At 40.1% G+C, this 22,661-nt stretch overlaps 1 protein-coding gene across 1 annotated transcript in view; it reads left to right on the forward strand.

Annotated features, from left to right (window-relative positions):
* Positions 1 to 6,309: 6,309 nt before the first annotated feature.
* The window catches only part of LOC121373420 (perlucin-like), a 64,383-nt gene continuing 48,031 nt past the window's right edge, over positions 6,310 to 22,661 (forward strand). The window contains exons 1-2 of the mRNA XM_041500066.1: positions 6,310 to 6,385; positions 8,983 to 9,077. Of these exons, the coding sequence (XP_041356000.1) occupies positions 6,322 to 6,385; positions 8,983 to 9,077 (159 nt within the window). The 5' untranslated portion in view covers positions 6,310 to 6,321. The remainder of the gene's footprint in view (positions 6,386 to 8,982; positions 9,078 to 22,661) is intronic.

A 22,661-nucleotide genomic window follows, 5' to 3' on the forward strand; every position in this document is an offset into this window, starting at 1 on the left:
TAGGTACCAAGTGTCTTGCTTTGGATGATAGCCTTAATATGTGGGCCTTAGCTGCTGGACTATAAATAAAATCCACGGACTTCTGACTTGTGCATTTTTAACATTGTAGAACCAGTCTTGGGGATAGCTGTTTTCCTGTAGACAGGTCAGAAAGGACCACACTTACGTACTTCAACTTATTTTCGTGCTTACATCCAGTTAAGCTTCAGGCACGCTGTCCTGGACATACACCTCAGCTATCTGGGCAGTCTGTCCAGGACAGTGTGTTAGTTGTTTGTGGGAGAGAAGGGGTATAGTGGTCTTACACCTATCCACCGATTCGTTCAAACTCGCTATGGGTGGGAGCCGATACCTGGCAGCGAACCCTGCACCTACTAGTCCTATGTCCGATGGCTTAACCACGACACCACCGATTCCAGTAAGGAAACCACCAATGTTCGCCTAACCACTAGTGTTACAATGGACACTACCGATTGCAGTGCTGTTGACCATTTGTCTAATCGTCAACTCTTGTCGATAAGTTGTCCTTCTATTAACAATTAGTGTACAAATTGTCTGTGTTTTAAATGACAGAACGTTTACGAGATGCGTGATATGCGTTTCCATTGCAACCAACGTCCCACAGTCGGTGTGTGTGTGTGTGTGTGTGTGTGTGTGTGTGTGTGTGTGTGTGTATGTGTATATATATATATATATATATATATATATATATATATATATATATATATATATATATATATATCTATCTATCTATCTATCTATATATATATATATATATATATATATATATATATATATATATATATATATATATATATATATATATTGAAGCAGCCCCTGGCCAGCTTTAGCTCTTGCTGTGTATTCGATGTAGTTTAACGTGTTGATTTATCACGTTTAAACACTTTTATTCTAATTATGAACTATTAAGGCTGTTTCGTTGGAATATAAGGAACGACGGAACGTATAAAAGTATTAAAACGTGAGTACTGTTCTCTATATAATAAAATAATACAAGTTATAGTGTTCACAACGACTTATACTTAAATATCTTATTTCTTTATCTACCCAGAATCTTTTCGTATTATTACTAAATTATCTTTGGCGTTAATTACACTTGTAAAGGCATGTAAAATGTAAGCCGATTTAAAGTGTTGTTAACTATACATTTTCGGTTTTGTTTATATGTTATTTGACATATAAACAAATTATTATTGTCTTTATCAACTTACAGAGAACAGTATCTCCACATTAAATTGTAGACTATAAAATAAGAAATATGAAACAATTCTATAATTAAAATTAAACATGGGTCTTAATTGTGCATTTTAACTATTTCCGGGGTTTGGATTTTGACGTCGCCTGCCGATTGTGTAATCGGAGGAACTCAGAAAATTATGACGTAATGTTAGTCGACGTCATGTAACATGACGTCATTTACCCAGGTTGGGGGTATATAAGACGAAACGTAACGCTGTAACGGGGGCTTGAGTTTTTTACCCAGCTTCGAAGACTGGAACCAACAACAGCAGAGTGGAGACCAGAATGCAAGGGACGCAGTGCTAACGCAAGGGACGCAGAACAACGCAAGGGACGCAGCGGAACGCGAGGAACACAGTGTTAACGCAAGGGACGCAGCGGAACGCAAGGAACGCAGTGTTAACGCAAGGGACGCAGTGTCAACGCACGGAACGCAGTGTCAACGCAAGTAACGCAGCACAACGCAGTGTCCACGCAAGGAACGCAGCACAACGCACAAAAACGCAGTGTCAACGCAAGGAACGCAGCACAACGCAGCGTTAACGCAAGGAACGCAGCACAACGCACGGAACGCAGTGTTAACGCAAGGAACGCAGCACAACGCAGTGTTAACGCAAATAACGCAGCACAACGCACGGAACGCAGTGTCAACGCAAGGAACGCAGCACAACGCAGTGTTAACGCAAGGAACGAAGCACAACGCAAGGGACGCAGTGTATCGCAAGGAACGCGGCTTAACGCAGTGCTAACGAAAGGGACGCAGAACAACTCAGTATTAACGCAAGGGACGCAGCAACAACGCAGTGTCAACGCAAGTAACGCAGCACAACGCAGTGTCCACGCAAGAAACGCAGCACAACGCACAAAAACGCAGTGTCAACGCAAGGAACGCAGCACAACGCAGCGTTAACGCAAGGAACGCAGCACAACGCACGGAACGCAGTGTTAACGCAAGGAACGCAGCACAACGCAGTGTTAACGCAAATAACGCAGCACAACGCACGGAACGCAGTGTCAACGCAAGGAACGCAGCACAACGCAGTGTTAACGCAAGGAACGAAGCACAACGCAAGGGACGCAGTGTATCACAAGGAACGCGGCTTAACGCAGTGCCAACGAAAGGGACGCAGAACAACTCAGTATTAACGCAAGGGACGCAGCAACAACGCAGTGTTAACGCATGGGACGCAGCATTGAATGCTTTGTTAACGCATGGGACGCAGAATAACGCAGCTTAAGACGCATAGCATATTAGATGTTCAGCGTGTATATGTGATATGGTTTTGAAATATGTTAGCATCTGGGAACCCCTTACTTTCTTGTACTTTGTAATGTCTTAGTATCAGTCATCAGCAGCAACTACTACCTCATCGCCATTGGTATTCTAGGATTGTGAACTTAAGTGTATTCTAGTCTTTTGGATGAGAGATTACAGGTTGAGGTTTCCCTGAATTCTCACTACAGCTAGTGGTGAGTTGTGACGGAGGAGCGGGACAGGAACTGGAGGTAGATGCAGGTGTAAGGCGCGGCGACGCATCCATAAGGCATCCAGGGAACTCGCAGTATCGCTGTCACTCCTCAGCGGTGACTTTGATGTACTCCAGTTGTTGAAGACCGTCACCACTCTGTTGTTGGATGTTTGACCCAGACCGGTACTTCTGTTGATGTTTAATTCCCACCAGAGACTCAAGACCTCCTATATTCTCGGAGTGGACCCACAGGGACAACGGCTTGACTACGGCACCATCAAGGTGTTGCCTTCTCTCCTTGTTAGCTTCACTAGGATATTAGACCTTGGACCTCCTGTGGTTCGATAACGTTTCCAGTGTACCAGACCGACGCCCCACCCCAGACGAAATCTGAGTGGATTTGCACATGGCCAGTGCAGTTCCAAGACACTGTAAATGAGCAGTGTATACTACCAGACAAAATAATTGGACAATAACGCGCGTCTTGAAAATAACGCGATCGATCAATTCCATGACAACCATTTGCTTTATTTTTGTTTTGTGACATAAATGTTTATTCTCCAACTTCTGTGTTGTGTCTTACTTTGAATTTCTAGTGTCATCTAGTATCTTGTTATATCTGGATTTTAACTGGACCTTAACTCTGCTAAGACCCTGAAGAGAACGCTTCCTGCTCAGTTACGTTATTTCAAATTATCACCGGTGGGGCTCGGAAACACAATTGTTCGTGGCACCCGCTACCAAATTTAAAACGCGAGCAATTGTGGACATGAGCAGCCCCGTTACAATATATATATATATATATATATATATATATATATATATATATATATATATATATATATATATATATATATCGTTAAAAAGTGTATGTTTATCTCTACATGACAGGCTTGTTTCGTGAGAGAGTTGAATTGCTCTCACTCATCAGATGTATCAGATATATCTGGCTCCCACACGGTTGAGCACTCTATAAAATAGCGTCTTTCAACTCGAAAACGACTACTATATATATATATATATATATATATATATATATATATATATATACAAAGGCAAAAGTTGTTGTGACATGGATTGTTTGGAGTAATACATTTGTGAATGTATTTATGGATGTAAACCAGAGAAAACGTGCATGAAACAGCTCAAAGAAATGCAACCAAGCAGTTGTTGCAGCGATTGCATGCTTTGTGCAAGAAACATGGAGCATTCGCGAGAAATGCTATCCAGTGTTCACCATAAAAGGCCAGATATTCAGTCGCAGATCATTGCCACTCTGTGCAGCCTTCAGACGTCCAGAAGTAAGAAAAACACCATTAGTGAACTGTTTGATGCAATTTCGTCGTACCACGCCGCAGTGAAAATGGCAGATGGCGAGTGATAGGGATGGTGAACCTGGGACCTCGCAGCGTGACGTCGCACGTCAATTCAACGTCCACATAAACACCATATGGCACTTATGGTAACGATATCAACAAAACAACTAGGTCAGGAACCGTCCCCGTAGCGGCCGACCACCCGTAACAACCCCTCGCCAAGACACATGGATCCGAACCACGGATCTGCGAAACAGATTTCAGCCAGCAACCCTCACAGCCCGTACCATCCCTTTCTCCAGCATTTAGTGGCCTCAATGAGACGACGGTGCCAGGCCTGCATCAATCCTCAAGGAGGACACACTCGCTACTGACTGTGTGAACTTCGCTCTGGACCCGGTCTAGTGATGTGGCTCATTTTCATATGGCAGGTGCGCCCTTTTCATGGACTATTGCTCGTGTCCATGCCTTAGGACATTTCTCTTTCCATGTTATAACGTTTCATACACGGCAGTAAACACTTATCATCAGTTATCTTTGTCTTTTGTGTGACACAATAACTTTTGCCTTTTAGTATATATATATATATATATATATATACACACACAATAAATATCGTCAAGACATCTATTGTCTTGTCGGCGGGACGTAGCCCGGTGGTAAAGCGATGTTATAACGTTTCATACACGGCAATAAACACTTATCATCAATTATCTTTGTCTTTTGTGTGTCACAATAACTTTTGCCTTTTAGTATATATATATATATATATATATATATATATATATATACACACACACACACACACACACACACACACACACACACACACACACACAATAAATATCGTCAAGACAACTATTGTGGTAAAGCAGTCGCCTGATGCGCGGTAGGTATAGAATCGATCTCGGTCAGACGGCTCACTGGACTATTTCTCGTTCCACGCAGTGCGCCACACAGATGTGAAAGGCCTAAGAAAAGTTAGGTATGGACTGTGAATGCAACGGACGATGCCACCAACATTCATGGTATAGAGAAGGTAAAGCGTTCTCGTGAAGTGCGGTCAGTGTGAGATCGACCCCCGTCGGTGTTCCGGCTAGTGCACCATGGCTGGTATGTCAAAGGCGTGGTATATGCTACCGTGTCGGTAGGATGGTGCATATAAAAGATCCATTGCTACTAATGGAAAAATGTAGCACATTTGGCTATTTCTCGTTCCCGCTAGTGAACCACGGCTAGTATATGAAAGGCGTGGTATATGCTACCATGTCGGTGAGATGGTGCATATAAAAGATCCCTTGCTACTAATGGAAAAATGTAACGAATTTCCTAAATAAGACTGAAAAAAATTACCAAATGTTTGACATCCAATAACCGATCATTAATAAATCAATGTGCTCTAGTGGTGTCATTGAACTAAAGAAACACTTTCTCATGACGATTCACATAGTTACCATAATATGTACTTGAAATTTCACAAATTGCTTCGCAGTTAACCTCTTCCTATTAGTAACATAGCATACATATTGGTTTTGTGTGTGTGTGTGTGTTTTTTGTGTGCCCTAGTTGTGCTCTAGTTGTGTCGTAAAACAAAACAATTTGTTTAATTTTCAAAACCTTCTGCATTAACATAAATATATGTGCGTTTATCATATTAGGAAAAATGGTTTGTCAAATAGCAAAGTGAAGGTGTCGTGTCGATAGTGTGACTCGGTGGTTCACATCTGCAATATCCAGTTCCTATCAGGCGCAATCTAAAAACACCACTCTCCTGTAACGTATTCAGTAAATAAGTGTTTATTCAGGGATGAAGAATGTTTGAACCAATCAGAAACGCCAATATTCGACAGACTGTTGGATACGTGGCGGATGCACGACAGGTGTAAACTCATTTTATGTACGACTCTTTTGTTGTATTAAATAGGCTAATTGTTTTTGCGTGCATGACGTCTGCATCCTGTTTGGCCAGGGGCGGGACGTAGCCCAGTGGTAAAGCACTCGTTTTATGCGCGGTTCTAGCCAGCGCCCCACGGCTGGTATATTAAAGTCCGTGGTATGTGATATCCTGTGCGGGAATCCCTTGCCACACACACACACACACACACACACACACACACACCTTTTAGCACCTTCCTACGCCCGTCCTGTTCCATACATTTCACAATATTCAAAGTACGCTATCGTTGTTAAACAGATGGCGTTCACACCGATTCTTGATTTTTTTTCTTATAAAAGTCACTTTTCATTCGGTGATCATTCACCGCTCTGTGACCAACATGCAGGCAACACCAGTGTTCGTCGGTTTGCTTCTTGTACTGACTTGTATTTGGCAATTTACAGGTAAATTGTTTATCTTTTTTGAAAGCTGCAGTCGTCGGTGTTTCTTTATTATTTAACCATCAACATTAACATTGACGTGCCAAGTAAAATTACAAAGTGAAAACATATACCATTATTTATGAAAATGTGTGTTTTATATATTTATACATCTATTTACACAATAATATACAGTCAAACCTGTCTTAAGCGGTCACACATGGGAGGAGATAAAAGTGGGCGCTAAAGACAGGTGACCGCTGTTTACAGGTTGCCACATATAGTTTTTAAAACATTTTTTGTTGTTTCTTGTTTAACGTCTGTACTGCTAATTAACAGATGTTTGATTCAGTTAACTATAAATTAACTTTTGACATGTGACCTCCTTCAGAAAAAAATGCGCCTGGAATGTATTAAATTAACCGTTCTCAACAAATTTGTTTTCTTTTTCCATTTAATAACTTAATTCCTACTTCATGCGGCGTATTGTCATTCTAAGGGAATCTACATATGTCAAGTGTAGCCTGTTACAAGGCAGACAGATGCATTCCAGAGTCATACTTTCTTAACCGATACACTGTTGACTGAATGGGTACTAGTATTCGTGAAGGTGTGAAGATCGGTTATTTGCTACACCTAATCGCTGTTGTTATATCCCTTTTATATAACAGTAACCATTTAATATGGCTGCTTAATACAGATATGTTAGCGATTTGGGATCCGCTTTCGGTGACCGCTGGCCGCGTTAGACAGGTAACCGCTTATTACAGGTGCATTTACATTGTAAATCGTTTGGGTGGGAAAAAGTGGCTGCTTAAGGTAGGTGACCGCTGATTACAGGCGACCACTATGACAGGTTTGACTATATATATATATATATATATATATATATATATATATATATATATATATATATATATATAGGTGTAGACAAAGGCCGTGGTATGAGCTGTCCTGTGTGTGAGAAAGTATATATAAAATGTATCTTGCTACTAATGGAAAATGTAGTGGCTTTTATCTGAAGACGTGTACAAATTACCAAACGTTTGACATTCTTATAGTAATCAAGCATAACTGCAGAATCGGAATCATTTGTCTTGTCTACCAAAGCCTTTAGAACAATATTATACACCTTTGCTGTTTTGACCCAAATCTTGTCGACAATTTTAACACAAATCAGGTTTTGAAAAAGTTATTTGTAATTGCTGCAGATTTTATACATGCATTCATTTTCAGGGGTATGAACATAATTGCCATTTAATTCAATTTTTATGATGTGACTTACTGTACTCTTTGTTTTAAGAAACTTCAAATCTATGTTTTTTTTAGACGGAATATAATCAGAATGTAGGCATAATACACCTGTGATATAGCTACAAGGAAATATTTCTAGAATATTTACTTAACAGTGTAAAACTAATGAATGAATGAATGAATGAAGGAAATGTTTTATTTAACGACGCACTCAACATATTTCATTTACGGTTATATGGCGTCAGTCATATAGTTAAGGACCAAACAGATATTGAGAGAGGAAACCCGCTGTTGCTACATCATGGGCTACTCTTTTCGATTAGCAGCAAGAGACCTTTTATAAGCACCATCCCACAGACAGGATAGTATATACCACGGTCTTTGTTACACCAGCTGCGGAGCACTGGCTGGAACGAGAAATAGCCCAATGGGTCCACCGACGGGGATCGATTCTAGACCGACCGAGCACCAAGCGAACACTTACCATTGGGCTACGTTCAGCCCCTAGTAATGAATGAATGAATGAATGTTTAGCGACACCCCAACACAAAAATACCCATCGGCGATTGGGTGTCACAAAATGTGTATAACTAATGCCCATTCATTTATAATAATTTGTGAGAAAATGAATTGATTTGTATTGTAAATAAGTGATTCCCCTCTTTTTTTATCTTTAAGATCAATTTCTTAAGGTAATGTTTTTACTCTCCGGGATATTTAAAAAAATAATGTTTGTATATTATACACATTGATCGTCATAGGTGTTTTCCAGAAATAAGACTCAAAAAGCAAATTCATGCCTATGCCCTTGTAAAACCTCGCCACGCTATGTCTATTTTCATGTATAGAGTTTTTCAATTGTAATTATCATCAAAACGAAATACTAGAATTGCACACACGAGGAAGAAAGCCAAACGTTGATGACTATCTAAATATTTAAATATTAAAAATATTCTTCATTCATACATTTCAACTTGTCTTGATTGTATCCAATTACAGTTCAAGCATGGTGTCCTGGGCACACACCAGAACAATCTGGGCTGTCTGGTCAGGACAGTGGGTTAGTGGTTAGTTGTTAGTGGCTAGTGAAAGAGAAGAGGGTGTAGTGGTCTTACACTTACCCATTGTTGCATTAAATCTCGCTCTGAGTGGGACTCGGTACAGGCTGCGAACTCAGTACCTACCAGCCTTAGGTTCGATGGCTTAATTTGTATTGGACACACCACTTGGATTTGTCTTCGATTACCAAAAGGTTTAGAGAAAATTATTATTGCATTTTTTTTTTTATTTTTTTTTTTTTTCATATATATATATATATTTTTTTAAATGATAAAACATTGAAATATTAATTTTCCTAATTTCTTCAGATGCCAAAAAATGTCAGCACGGTTTTGTGAAATATAACAAAAATTGTTACTGGTTTTCGCCGAAAAAAATGGTTGCATCGTGGGCTGAAGCACAAGTAAGTTTGTTTTTGTTTTTTTAAATTTTGTTTGTTTTGTTTGTTTTTAAATAAAGTATATTGACCCCAAAAAACAAATATGGTAGTGCCAGGGTTGGAACCCTGGAATCGCTATTTTACAAATATTTAATATGTTAAACATTGAACATAAGTGAATAGTATATATATAGCACATTAATCGAACAATAAAACCTGGACATAGATACATTTAAAACATAGTTTATAGTTGTATGGGGTTAACAGAGAAGCTAGAAATAATAGAAATAAAGAGGGGAGAAAGAAGGAAGAAAGAAATATTGACGAAAAGGAAAACTAAATTAATTTTTAAAAATAAATTGAAATAGAAAATAGTACATTTATTATTATTATTATTATTATTATCATCATCATTACCATTATCACTACTACTACTGTATTATTATTTCACACGTATAGGGATAATGCATCAGATATAATTTAACTTAAAATCAAAACAGAATAGTAAAAAAAGGATAGAAAGAAAGAAAAGAGTGCTTGAAAGGGTAAGAACAAGAAAACACATTGAAAGGAGGTTCGCTTTGGACGAAATCTATTTCCAGATTAGCGAAAAAAATGTCAGGCCACGGACTCCATTTTTATGGAATGTTTTACAGCTACAATTTTTAAAAACAATATAATTTTCGATATCAAATTTAGTTTTTAACATATTTTTAACGCTATTTATATTTAGCTTTTGCTTCTTCTGTATTTTCATACTGTAGCTATAGTACTTCATTTTTATAGTTAACCAATTTAAAATTAAGGTAAGGCTTAATTCGAAGGCCAAAATGAGAAAAAACGTCAATATGTTTCGAGTCCGGATGTATCTAGGGAAATGGTACTGAGACATGCTGTCTAAAATGTTCATCATGTCTATTATAAAAGTTAATAAGTAAACGCTCAATTGGCAAACTCCGGTTGTGTGTGTAAACGAACCGGAAGTGACCAGTTGTGTGTATTGTCTTTTATAAGTTAAATTAAATTAATAATAAAATAATACCTTTCCTTTATTTAGAATGATTACTTTTATAAAATAAAAGTAATCCTGTTAGAAATTAATAAATAATATTGTACTTTTTGAACTAACCGTCGAAGCAGACGTCAAGAGGAGTTCTGTTTTCGGCATTGACGGGTATGTAAGTGTTTTCAAATCTTGATTTAATTTTAGATCACAACTAAACAAATCAGTCTTACTAAGTTGAAAATTAGTTGGACAAGACATATAGGAATATTATCTAACTGAAAATGATTACATAAATTAATATCTTAAACAATTTGACTTTTATTTGACTGAAAACTATTTGGAACCGCCCTGACCGGCTCGCGCCATAGTAAACTACAAAATCCCGTTTCGTAATTAGAACTCCTGTGGCGTGGAAATTAACTTCAGTTAACATTAATTTCAAAAAAATATATTTTGTTTAACCTATTTCTGGCTATAACAGAAATAGACGTAATTATTACAGTCATCAAACTATATATTTGGACGCCGTGTTAATCGCGAGACAGACTTGTTACTGATTTACCACGTCCGTCTATTCGTCCCTTTTTGATTTCGCCCCAGGAATTATCTCCCGTCTAGTTTAATTATAAATTCGTCTCGGGCACCTTTACGTCGCACAGAGAAGAATACAAATGTATTGATGTAAATAAATCTAGTGTTATTTATATCATGTGTTGATCCTGCTCTTTTTAGTATTGCGTTATTTATGTCAACAAAGATAATTGTGTGTTGACATGCAAAGCTTATCTATTGTATAAATATCTGGCCGATCGGTGTGTGGAGCCTTTGATCAACTAGTAGTTGCACTTAGAAATATATCTTGTCAAGGCAACGCTACCACGTAACCCACACCACCCGAACCGGTTACAGGTACACACACTGTAATTTTCGCATCCATTTGATCTGACCTTCGAATGGTTTCGCACAGTAAGTTATTGTCTGTTTAAATGAACTCGTCGGCGCCTTTGCGATCGATACAGGCCTGATGCGCAGTCAGTCAAGGATCGACCCCCATTGGTGAACCACATTGGACTATTTCTCATTCCAGCCAGTGTACCACAACTGATATATCAAAGACCGTGGTATGTACTATAATGTCTGTGGGATGGTTCATTTAAGAGATCCCTTGCTACTAATGAAAACATGTAGCAGGTTTACTCTCTTAGACTACACGTCAAAATTACCAAATGTTTGACATCCAATAGCCGATGATTAAATAAATGACTGTGCCCTAGTGGTGAAGTTAAACAAAACAAATTTCAACTTTGATTCATGTTTCATTTGTAATTTGTTTTATTTGCTGTATATTTATGTTGATCATCATTTACCTTTAACACCTAATGGCCAATATGTTTTTAGTGCTGATGTGTAATTAAATATATGTGCATTTATTCTTTGGCGTATCCAGCTATTTGTCTAATATATTTATTAGCTAATATATATATATTTTTTTAATTCAGGTATATCGTGTATGTTTCTCTATATACTAATCTAATATATTTATTCCCTCATACATTTTTGTTTTCTTCAGGTATATTGTAACTTGATGAATTCCCAACTGGTCATAATTACGTCAGCCGCGAAAACAACTTTATCCGGGGACATCTGCTTCGGAAAGCCCAGGGTAAGGATATTTATATATTTAGACTGCAAAACAACTAAATATTTTATTTAACAACGCACTAAACACATATTAATTACGGTTATATGACGTCGGGCATATGGTTAAGGAGTAGGAATAGAAAGGAAACCCGCTGTCGTGACTCTATGGGCTACTATTTTCAGTCGGCAGCAAGGGAACGAGAAGTAGCCCAATGGGCACACCGACGGAGATTGATCTAAGACCGACCACGCATCAGCATAGCCCTTTCTACTGGGCTACGTCTCGCCCTACTTTTACAAATTTTAAACAGTAATTGTTAAGGAATGTTTTATTTAACGACGCACTCAACACATTTTATTTACGGTTATATGGCGTCAGATATATGGTTAAGGACCACACAGATATTGAGAGAGGAAACCCGATGTCAACACTTCATGGGCTACTCTTTTCGATTAGCAGCAAGGGATCTTTTATATGCACCATCCCACAGAGAGAGTAGTACATACCACATCCTTTGATATACCTGTCGTGGTGCACTGGCTGGAACGAGAAATAGCCCAATGGGCCCAACGACGGGGATCGATCCAAAACCGACCGAGCATCGAGCGAGCGCTTTACTATTGGGCTACGTCTCACCCTGGTATGTATTACAAGACAATGACCTTGGTGCAAGTGCGCAACCTTCGTGTGAGCTTGACCTTGGCGTGCAGGTGCGTGACAGACTTCCGCCTTGAGAAAGAGCCCGTATTCCTGACCTACTTAACCTGGTCTGCTGTGGTATTGGCCTACTTGGACTAATCCAGATGTCCTTAGTCTGACCGTGGGCTGCCCCAGGAGTATAAAAAAAGGGTTCTCGTTGGCTTCATATTCCCCATTTTATCCATTCTACTCTTGCATTGTGAGAGCTGATTCATTCTACCCTTGCATTCTACTCTTGCTCTCTCGAGTTGCTCCCCCACCTGGGGGGGGGGGGTGTGTGTGTGTGGGGGGGGGGGGGGCTTATTGAAACATATAGAACGCTGTTGGAATACCGTGTCGCCTACACCGGGTCTCGGGCAACCGTGACCTTGGTGTACGGCGACCGGTAACCGAAGAAAGGAAGATGGAGGAAGAGGAAACGTGCGCCAGGGGCGGTACGGGGGGGGGGGGGGGTTGCGCAAAACCGATGGCTAAACCACCGGCGGCGGCTCCTTCTGCTTCGTCGCCCAACGCCGATCCTGCAAAGAAGGTGAAGGAAGAGGCTCCACCCCCACCCCCCCCCCCCCCCCCCCCCCCAATCACCCAACCCCAACCACCTCAGACTTGCCAACCGTGCTAGTGGCGGATCCACATACAGCAATGTGTTCAGAGCCGCTGCGGACTGCGACATATACTTCTACTTTGGCGATTCCGGTGCAGCCACAGACTATACAGGTGGTCCCCGTTGAGTCGCCGGCCCGTCAAGGTGCCATCAACAAGAGGAAGGCAGTCACGCCGCCAAGCGCTGCCCAACAGTGAAGGAAGTCAGAACAGCTGAAGTCCCCCATTCCAGTGGAAGAACCGTGGATTTTACATGGTGGCAAACTGAAGTCCAGTGACCAGTGGATGTTCGGAACCAACATCACGGAGCTCCTTCATTACAGACCTAACTACTAGTTCCGACCATTCGCCGATGGGAAGGGTGAATATGCCGTCCATGGTGTAATTTTCCAAGACAAGTCAGCCACAATTTGTGTCACCGGCAGAAACAACGAAATGTACAACCACGCCTACATCCGACGGGATTTAGATAATAACACCATCCACAGGCTACTCATGAAACCTTTGGGGCGGCATATCAACAAGTAGCGACCCACTTAGGCGACCGGTGATAACCAACTTCAGGTCGTCGGAATTCTTAGTATCTCTTTGTGAACTTTCGCCTTCGTGAGTATGAATTTAATCAGACTTGAACATTTTCGGCCGCCATTTCAAAAACTTTGTCTATTTTTTGGTAAATAGTGGGATAGCCTTTATTTTTGGCAGTCTGTCTAAATTGCTCCAATCACCTTCAACTTTGGATGAGCAGTCATTTAAAAAAAAAAAAAATTGGCCTTAATTATGACCAGACATGGTTACTATTCAACTTTACAAACTTTTTCCAAATTTCACCCCACCTCAAACTAACTAAACCCCCTCCTGTCTCGGAATTAGTCGCTACCCATTCGCTGAAGCATTCAGTATTCAGCTTTCAAAGATAACAGACCTCACAATTTGTTCTCTTCAAAATCCCCAGGTGGGTGGAGTGCGGGGGGGGACTAATTGGTAGCTACGGTAAACTGATAGAGTACCGTGCCATGTACTCAGCTACCGTGCCTCTAGTGTACGGGGACAGAGTCCCGAACAAAGGAAGGTGTCGGAAGAGGAAATGTGCGCCTGGGGCGGCACGGAGGGGGGTGGGCAAAACTGGTGGCTAAACCATCGGCGGCGGCTCCTTCTGCTTCGTCACTCCAAGCAGAATCCCAGAAGACCAAGAAGAAGGAAGAGGCACCAGACCACTCCGCAACTGATTGGTCATTGGCACCTTGGGACCACTAAACATAACATTGTTCGAAGGACCTCCACAGGTGGCCCCCATTGAGTCCCAGGCCTGATAGGGTGCAGTTGACAAGAGGAAGGAAACCACTCAACCGAGCGGGCAACCGGCCAAGCTATGCCCTCCTCTCAGCCAACCACTGCAACCAGACCTGAGACAAGATGGACAGTGGTGACTTGAGGCCGGCAAGCCACAACAGCGATATCGCCGTCTTGTTAGAACTAACATCGAGGACGTCAGGCAGGTGTTCAGCAAGCTGAAGCATGAATTCAACAAGCAGTTACCAACTAGCTGTGCATAGGGGTACTTCACCCTGCACAAAGTCGCGCTCGAGGAGGGACGTCCGGCTTTGTGCGTTACTGTTAGACGGGGAGGCCTTTACCAACAAGGGCTACTACTCACCTCTATGGACAACGCGACGACCAATAGGATTTTCAAGATCATCTGTGGAAAGGATTATTCAGCCATCCTCAAACAAGTAGAGTCCTTTGTTTACAGCCAGTGCGTGCCTCAGGTGGACGTCACCAACTGCATTGGATCACCTTAGACGTCCCTACTACCCTCCTTCGCCCCCTATCAGTATGGACTCTTTTTTTATCAAACTTAAAATGTTTTGGCAATCATTTCAAAAACTTTGTTTATTTTTTTGGTAAATAGTCTGACGTACGTTATTTTTGGCAGTCCATCAAAATTGCTCAAATCACTTTCAAAATTTGGACGAGCACGCAAAGATTTTGTATGGTCTTTAATTGTTACCAGACTTGGTTATTCTCAACTCTGCAAATTTTCCAAACTCTACCCACCTCTGGGAAGACACACGTCCCCCTAAATACCATTCAGGTCAGTCCTGCGATGTCGGATCAATAATCAGTCCCATGATGACATCCGTTCAGATTACAGAAGGGACACTGCATACATCTCATCTGGTTTTGATGGTCTTCCTGTATGACACAGGATACTACAGATTTCAGTTCTGCCACAGCCACATATGACCTTGAAAGAGACTTTCATCTTCTGTCTTTGGTCGAGGTGAAGAAAAATCCCTTTTCTTGAAGGCTTGACCACATTAACACACCACTACTAGTGACGAATGTCCACTCAAGCAGTGTTCTTGTCGACACTGACATGGAAATTGGCACCGAGGTGACAGAACATTCTTCTCATCTTTCCCTTGCTTTAATAGTTTCAGTTATTTGACTTTTACAGGTACTCAAACCTATTTGACTTTTACAGGTACTGAAACATATTTGACCTTTACAGGTACTCAAAGATACGGGAATAATGTTACCTTGCAGTGAGTCCAAGTGGCATACAGTAAACTTTCAATTTATCAGCAGCTCTGAAACACCTAATTGGGTCTGTGTTGTTAATACTTTGAAAATGTACTGGCTGCAGGGAGTAATTGTAAACAATAACAAATTATCTCTGGTTGACAGACACTGGCAAGGGTCAGGGGTGTATCCAGCTGTGTGCACAGTAACCTTATCCTACACTGAGATGGTGAATCTGGCTCCTTGGTATTATAGCAGGTTGCTAGAAAAACAATTTGTCAAACAAAGCAAAGCCTTAAAACCAGTTATAACAGATATATTTATACACTAATTAAATACGAATGTAAGCTATCAGAGTAAACTGCACCATATCTGTAGTGTTGAGATACTGACTGAATTAATATGTTAATTCAACAGTTAAGATAAGTTAATATGTTTAATGATTTTTAATACACAGTAATTTAACGAAACAAAATTAATAAAGTTCCAGTAACTATATTCAGCATTTTTCCTTAAAAGTTTTCATTCGTTGTAAAGTGTCTACATTTTGCCATGTTCTAAAACAAACGTTCTTCAACTTAATGATTTAAACAGCAATTTAGAGAGAATAAAATGACAAATATATTTACAATCAATGTGTAATGATTCCTAGCAGAATGCGCATGTTCGGCGGTTTTACAAAAATGCATAAAAAACCATATTGTGTGGAAGATGTTTGCATGTAACATGGGTCAGATGTTACTGAAACAATGTTTAGAAGTTATCTGTGATTAAAACTTACTAAAATAATATGGCATTAACAAATAATTACTACAATTCTACTGACCGTTAATTCATTTTGTTTAGTACATTTTAAATATGCAAGTAATACTATTTAAGGTAACTGTGTTGAAACCAAAATCTATTGATTGATATACTTTAAATTGCACAGATATGCATTGACGTATCCGGGTAGCCAGGGATTGGACACAAGAGGACTTTGCCTTCTCAAATATAGTTCTTTTTCACAATACCAACTTTTATATTGCATGTCGCCCCATAACATGCGTAAAAACAGTGCCCTCTATCCCCACTCCAACCCCAATAGAAAATCGTGGCTACCCTAATATATATATATATATATATATATATATATATATATATATATATATATATATATATATATATATGCACCGTTAAGGTTTGTTGACTAGTTGGATGTTGGCATGTCATGTCATGTCATAAGGGTTTTACGTGCACATTCAGAGCAAGCTGTTGTAGCGCACGCCTATCGTGAAAGACAGGAAAGGACAGGGGGGGGGGGGGGGGGAGGGACCGCCTGCACTGGCAGGTGCAAGGGAGCACCAGCAGTCCGATTGAATCGGTAGCAGGCGGGTGGGGGTGGTGGTGGTGCTATGGAATTTTGAGTGGAGCCATTTTAGAGCCAAAGAGAAATGGTGCGCAGTTTTGTGGAGTAATTTTGGCGCAATTTTGAACGGTCGGTCGAAAGGTAAATGTTGAGCTAGTATAGGTTTTGAATCGAGTGTAGCTCGTTAATGAGTCGAGAGTAGCTCGTTATTTATCGACCTTCATGATGCTGGTTGTCTCCCTAGGTTGTCCGTAGGGTCCTGATAAGGACCTGACCTCTTCTGGTCGTGGCATGACAACCCAGAGGAGACTCGTGCAATTGTGTAGACACTGGCAGGCAAGGCGATTTGTTCCGGGGTGGTCGAAGCGCTGGTGTTGGTTTGGTCTTCAGTTTCCTCCTCAGTGACAGCAAGTACATTTCCCAGCAGCAAGTATTTGGGGATTGGGTAGGGGCGGCCGATAGTCTTTTGTTCGGCCTCCCCCGGGTGCATTGCAGTTGTGTACTCGGAACCGGTATTCTTTTGTCCGGTTCCTTATTAGAGCACGTGCTGGGCCATTAAAAATGTGGGGCGGATGCATTGTTATCTTTAGTCAATGCATCCTGTGTGCTGTTGCGATGAGCATGTCGTCTGTGTGTAATCCTAGTTTGGTGTTTAGGTTGTACCTATTGTCTTACGTCCCTATTCTAATGTATCCACCGGTCATTATGACCCCCCCCCCCCCCCCCCCCCCTGCCCTTGCGTAGTTTTGTTAACACAATGGCTGGGGGGAATTAGTCTATTCTAAATATCTAATTTGAAGGGCACGCCCTTGTAGTATATGTATTGGTTAAAAAAGCCTAGTGCTTAACATATTTTATCAGTCAATGAAAGAGAGAGAGAAAGGAGAGAAAGATAGTTAGTTTATTAGTAATGAATATTCACATACATCACTGTCATCCACTCAGGCATACTAGGGTATTAGGCGTACTATTAATTTTGTTTCCCGCCCCCGCAAAAAATTAATGAAGTAATTATATCTATCTGTTGGTAATTGTATACTGATGGTTTTGTTGGGATTGCGCCCTTATACTATATTGGTCTTACTTGGTCAATCTTCTATTTTCTGTTTTCCAGTTATCCTTCTGTGCCCTATGTCACTTACCGTGTCTGCTAGTTTTATTCATCATTAATAAAGTGCATGGTGCGATTACATGAAATGTGCGATATATACATGTAGGTATTCTGGTCGAAGTTGGCTGGCTTGGACCATTAGGCGAGCTGTAAAAAGAGAGGTTGGTAATTAGTGATCCTATCCTGTTTGATATATTGGCTTTGGTTGGCTGGTTAGTTCCTTATTCAAATGGTTTGTTGCAATCTCATTTGGGAGTGCTATGTACCAATTTGCCAAAACTCGATTTTTAGAGTAAATTAATAACCTGGTAACCTTTTTATGTTATTCGCTACCGACCCACCTTTGACCACCTGCACCTGAGTGCCTCGTTACCGAGTTTTAGGGTTACAACTCTGGTGTAGGGGTTTACAGGTGGGTGGTTTTGAAAAGGTATTTAGCAGCTATTGGCGCTATGGTAGGTCTTATTTTCCCTTTTCCCCTTTGGCCCTCTGGTCGGAAAGCATCGAATGGAGTTCGAAATTGGTTGCAGTTCCTTCTGGGGGGCGTATCAGTGAAAGGTGATGGTGCTTTTGCTGGTTTATTTATAACTTTGGTTTGGTGGACTGGACGAACAGATAAACTGCTTTGAAGGTTTTATGTTTTAGGCATTTATCCGGGTTTAATAGAAAGTTAGGCGTTATTTGTTTATTATTGTTGGCTTCGGTTATTGATTTTATCATTAGTTGTCTCTGAGTGGTATGTAGCGTGCAATCCAGTAGATAGTGTTTCATATCTTCCCGGGTGCCACAATCACATTCTGGGTTTAGTTTGGTAAAGGAGCAACTGTTGAGTTTTGAAGATTTACCTAGGCGTAGTTTAGTGATTAGCTTATCCACATATGTTTTTTGTGTTTAGGTCTTATTGAGTTGACTAGTGGCTTGATGTTATAGTGCCATGTATTATTTGTTAGGTCCCAGTTAGCTTGCCATTGATTTATGTAGTGTTTTTTTTGCTTTTGACATTAACTCTGTTATTCCTAAAGGTATTGTGGTAATTGTACTGGTGATTGAGAGTGCTGCTTTTGCTCCATAGTCGGCTACTTCGTTACCAATTATCCCTACATGAGCTGGGACCCATTCGAATACTACTGTTAGATTAAGTTGGTTTAGTCCGTAGAGTACTTTGTGGATGGTTGCTAAGATGTCTGGCCTAGTAGATTTGTTAGTTTGTAGAGATTGGATTGAGCTAAGGCTATCTGAGAAGATGACGCTTTTAGGGTATTGTTTATTTCTGATCCAGATTAGTGCCTCGTAGATGGCTGCCAGTTCTGCTGTGTAGACTGATAGGTTGTCTGACAGCCTGGCGTATTTAACAAGTTTAGAGTGTTTGGATATTTTTTCTTCTACTATTGCGAAGCCAACCCTACCATTATCTGGGGTTTTTTAGCCATCCGTGTAAATATGGATGTGCTCTGGGTAATTTTCGTTGGCTGCGGCTTCAAACAGGACTTTTTTAAAGGGTGGAAATGGTGTTTCATCCGTGGCTTTTTTAATTAGATATGAAGTATGGCACTCCATAGGTTGATTAATGTTATATAGAGCTACTGGTATGTTATCAGTTCCGACTTCTAGTTCTAGTGTATTGGCCCTAGTGGCAAATGAGTCATTGAGCTTTTTGTTTTTATTAAATTCTAGTCCTGGTTTAGTAGTTATAGGAGTAAGTTCCTGAACTGGGTGGTCTAACTTAAGCGAGTGGATTTTGAGGTGGTAGTTAAGATGTTGAATATTGCGGCGGTATTTAAGTGGCATGATGTTAAATTCTACTTCTAGGCTTTGGCCGCTAGTATTACGTGGAACTTTGGCTATTGTTCTTAATGCTTGATTTTGGATAACATCTAATTTTTGCAGTAGTTTGGGGTCGGCGCAGCTGTAGGCTTGGGCTCCATAGTCTATCCTGGAGAGTATACATGCTTTGTAAACCATAAGCATTGCTTCCGTTTGCGCCCCCCCCCCCTCCCCCCCTTAACTGGTGTCTCAGATTGCTCTTAGTAAGTTTAGTGTATTTTTAGATTGTCTGATTATGTTATTTATATGGTCACTAAAAAGGTTAATTTTGAGACGAATGTGACTCCTAGGAATTAAAAATGTTTGACCCTTGGGATCGGTTTATTAGTTGAAGTTATTTGGTGATTATCGGCTGAGTTGACTTTATGGAATAGAATGCAGACTGTTTTGGTTTCCGATAGTTTGATGCCCCAGTCCTGGGCCCATTTATTTAATTTATTCATATCGTTTTGCATTAGGCTAAATAGGTTTTTGGTTATTCTGCCTGTGCGCCAAATGGCGCAGTCGTCAGCGAAGAGTGCTGTATTTAGTGGAGTGGTTGATTTAATTTTACTTTTGGCATCGAGTGCTTTAGTTATGTCGTTGATAAATATATTGAATAAGGTTGGTGATAGGACCGAACCTTGTGGGATACCATTTATTATTTCCGTTTTTTTGTGAGTAGTGTCCATTTACTCTGACTGCTATTGATCTGTTGTGAATAAAATTATTAATGAAGTTGAACATATTGCCTTTAATACCGTTAGTTTCTAGTTTATTGAGTAGTCCCTGGCGCCATACCATATCAAATGCTTTTTCTATATCTATAAAGATTGCCAGTACTTTATTGGACTTGCAGAAGGTGTCATTTATGCTATTTTGTAGTCTAACTATCTGGTCAATTGTTGAGTGCTTAGTTCTGAATCTGCTTTGTACATTAGTAATTAGTTTATTCTCTAGTAGGTAGTTATTTAGTCTTTTATTGGTAATAGTTTCTAGCGTTTTGCACATGTGCGATGTGAGTGTTATCGGTCTATAACTCCCCGGGATGGAGTGGTCCTTTCCCGCCTTTGGGAGGCTAAAACACTCTGCATGCTTCCATGCTTCCATACGGCCCTCCTCCCAGATTCTGTTATAGAGCGATAACACTACCTCTAGGGTTACATCTGGCATATGTTTTAATAGAGTATAGCTGATTTGATCTGGCCCTGTGGCGGTGTTTTTTTTTTGCTTTAATGGCCGCTTTTAGTTCTATTAGTGTTAGTGGTTTATTAAATTCAAGATTATCCGTGTTAGGTTGAGTATCCATCATAGTATCATTGGTTGGTAGGTTGTTATCTTTCTTAAGTTTATCCAAGAATTTTTGTAGGGAAGTTTTCGTTGCTGCTATTTTTACTAAATGTTTGACTTAGGAGATCTGCCTTTTGTTTATTTGTGGTGGCTAATTTATTTTTTTGGAGGACTGTAGCGATCGTGCGTTGTCCTTGTATAGCATGAACTTTTTTCCACATTTCTCTAATAGAAGTTCTGGTATTGATTTCCCCACAGAATGTCTGCCAGCTGGCCTGTTTAGCTTCCGTGATTAGTTTACCTATTTAGTTTTTTGCTATTTTATATTTAGCGTGGTATTCTGGTTTACCCGTTTTTTTAAAGAGTTTTCGCATCCTGTTTCTGAAGCCGCATTTTGTTTTAATTTCGTCCGTCCACCAACTGACAGGTGAATTTTTTTTTGTTGGTTGTTTGGTTTTAGGTATATTCTTTTCCGCTATTTTAATTATTTCGTTGGTGATTTTAGTGGTCGCTTCATCGATATCTATATTAGTTTCTAGTTTAATTTGGCTGCATTCGCTTGCAAAGCCTGCCCAGTTGGCTTTACTAAATTTGAATTTTGGTAAGAATTTTTCTTGTTCGTTATATTCTATATTACTTTTATAGTTGGTTAGTATGGGTAGGTGGTCGCTATTTAGAGTATCAAGTACCACCCATTGGGCGTTTGCCCCTATGTTGTTACAAGTTATGGTAAGATCGATGGCAGATGAGGTTGCTAGCTGGTCGTGATAGTAGGTGGGGCTGCCGTCGTTGAGACATACTAGGTTGTTTATAGTGATGAAGTTTTCTAGTATGTCACCCTGTGTGTCGGAGTGCTGACCTCCCCACAGTGGGCTATGGCTGTTGAAGTCTCCTACTAGGATTAGGTTATTATTTGGCTTAATAAGTTTATTATAGTCGTTTATAGTTAGCTGTTTGTGGGCTACTCCCGGTGGGCTATAGACATTGATGACGTCTATAGGCATCTTTTTATTTAGTACTGTAAGTCCTAGTACTTCCAGATTGGTATTTAAGGCTTCGTGTTTAATTTCGCTATGTGGGATGGTACTTTTAATGAGTGTGGCTAGTCCACCTCTAGTGCTATTTTCTCGACTTCTATAGTAAGTTGTATAGCCTGGTATTTTGAATTTTTTAGTTGTTATTTTGTTATTATTAATTTTTTTTGAGCCAGTTCCTAACCAGGTTTCCTGTATGCATATGATGTCTGGCTTGTTGTTGGTGGTGCTAATGAGTTGAATGAGTTCGGCACCATGTCCCATTGAGTGGAGGCCTTTAGCGTTCCATTGGAGAACACTAAGGCCTTTATTGTCTGGTTTGTTATTAGTTTTTGGGGCGTGTGGAGACTTGTCTCCCATTGTCTGGTCCCGGAGTTAGTTTTTAATTATTTATTTATTTTTATTTTATGTTTAGTTGTTTGCCCAGTTGATGTTATTTTTAATTTCAGATACTTCTTGCGCTAGCTTTTCTATTATTTTGGTTAGTTCACTAATTTTGCTTTGTTCCTTATTTTTGACCATTTCGGCGTACGAGATGGTCATTGAAAT

This window comes from Gigantopelta aegis, chromosome 5 (assembly GCF_016097555.1).
Source record: "Gigantopelta aegis isolate Gae_Host chromosome 5, Gae_host_genome, whole genome shotgun sequence".
NCBI classification, from domain to species: domain Eukaryota; kingdom Metazoa; phylum Mollusca; class Gastropoda; order Neomphalida; family Peltospiridae; genus Gigantopelta; species Gigantopelta aegis.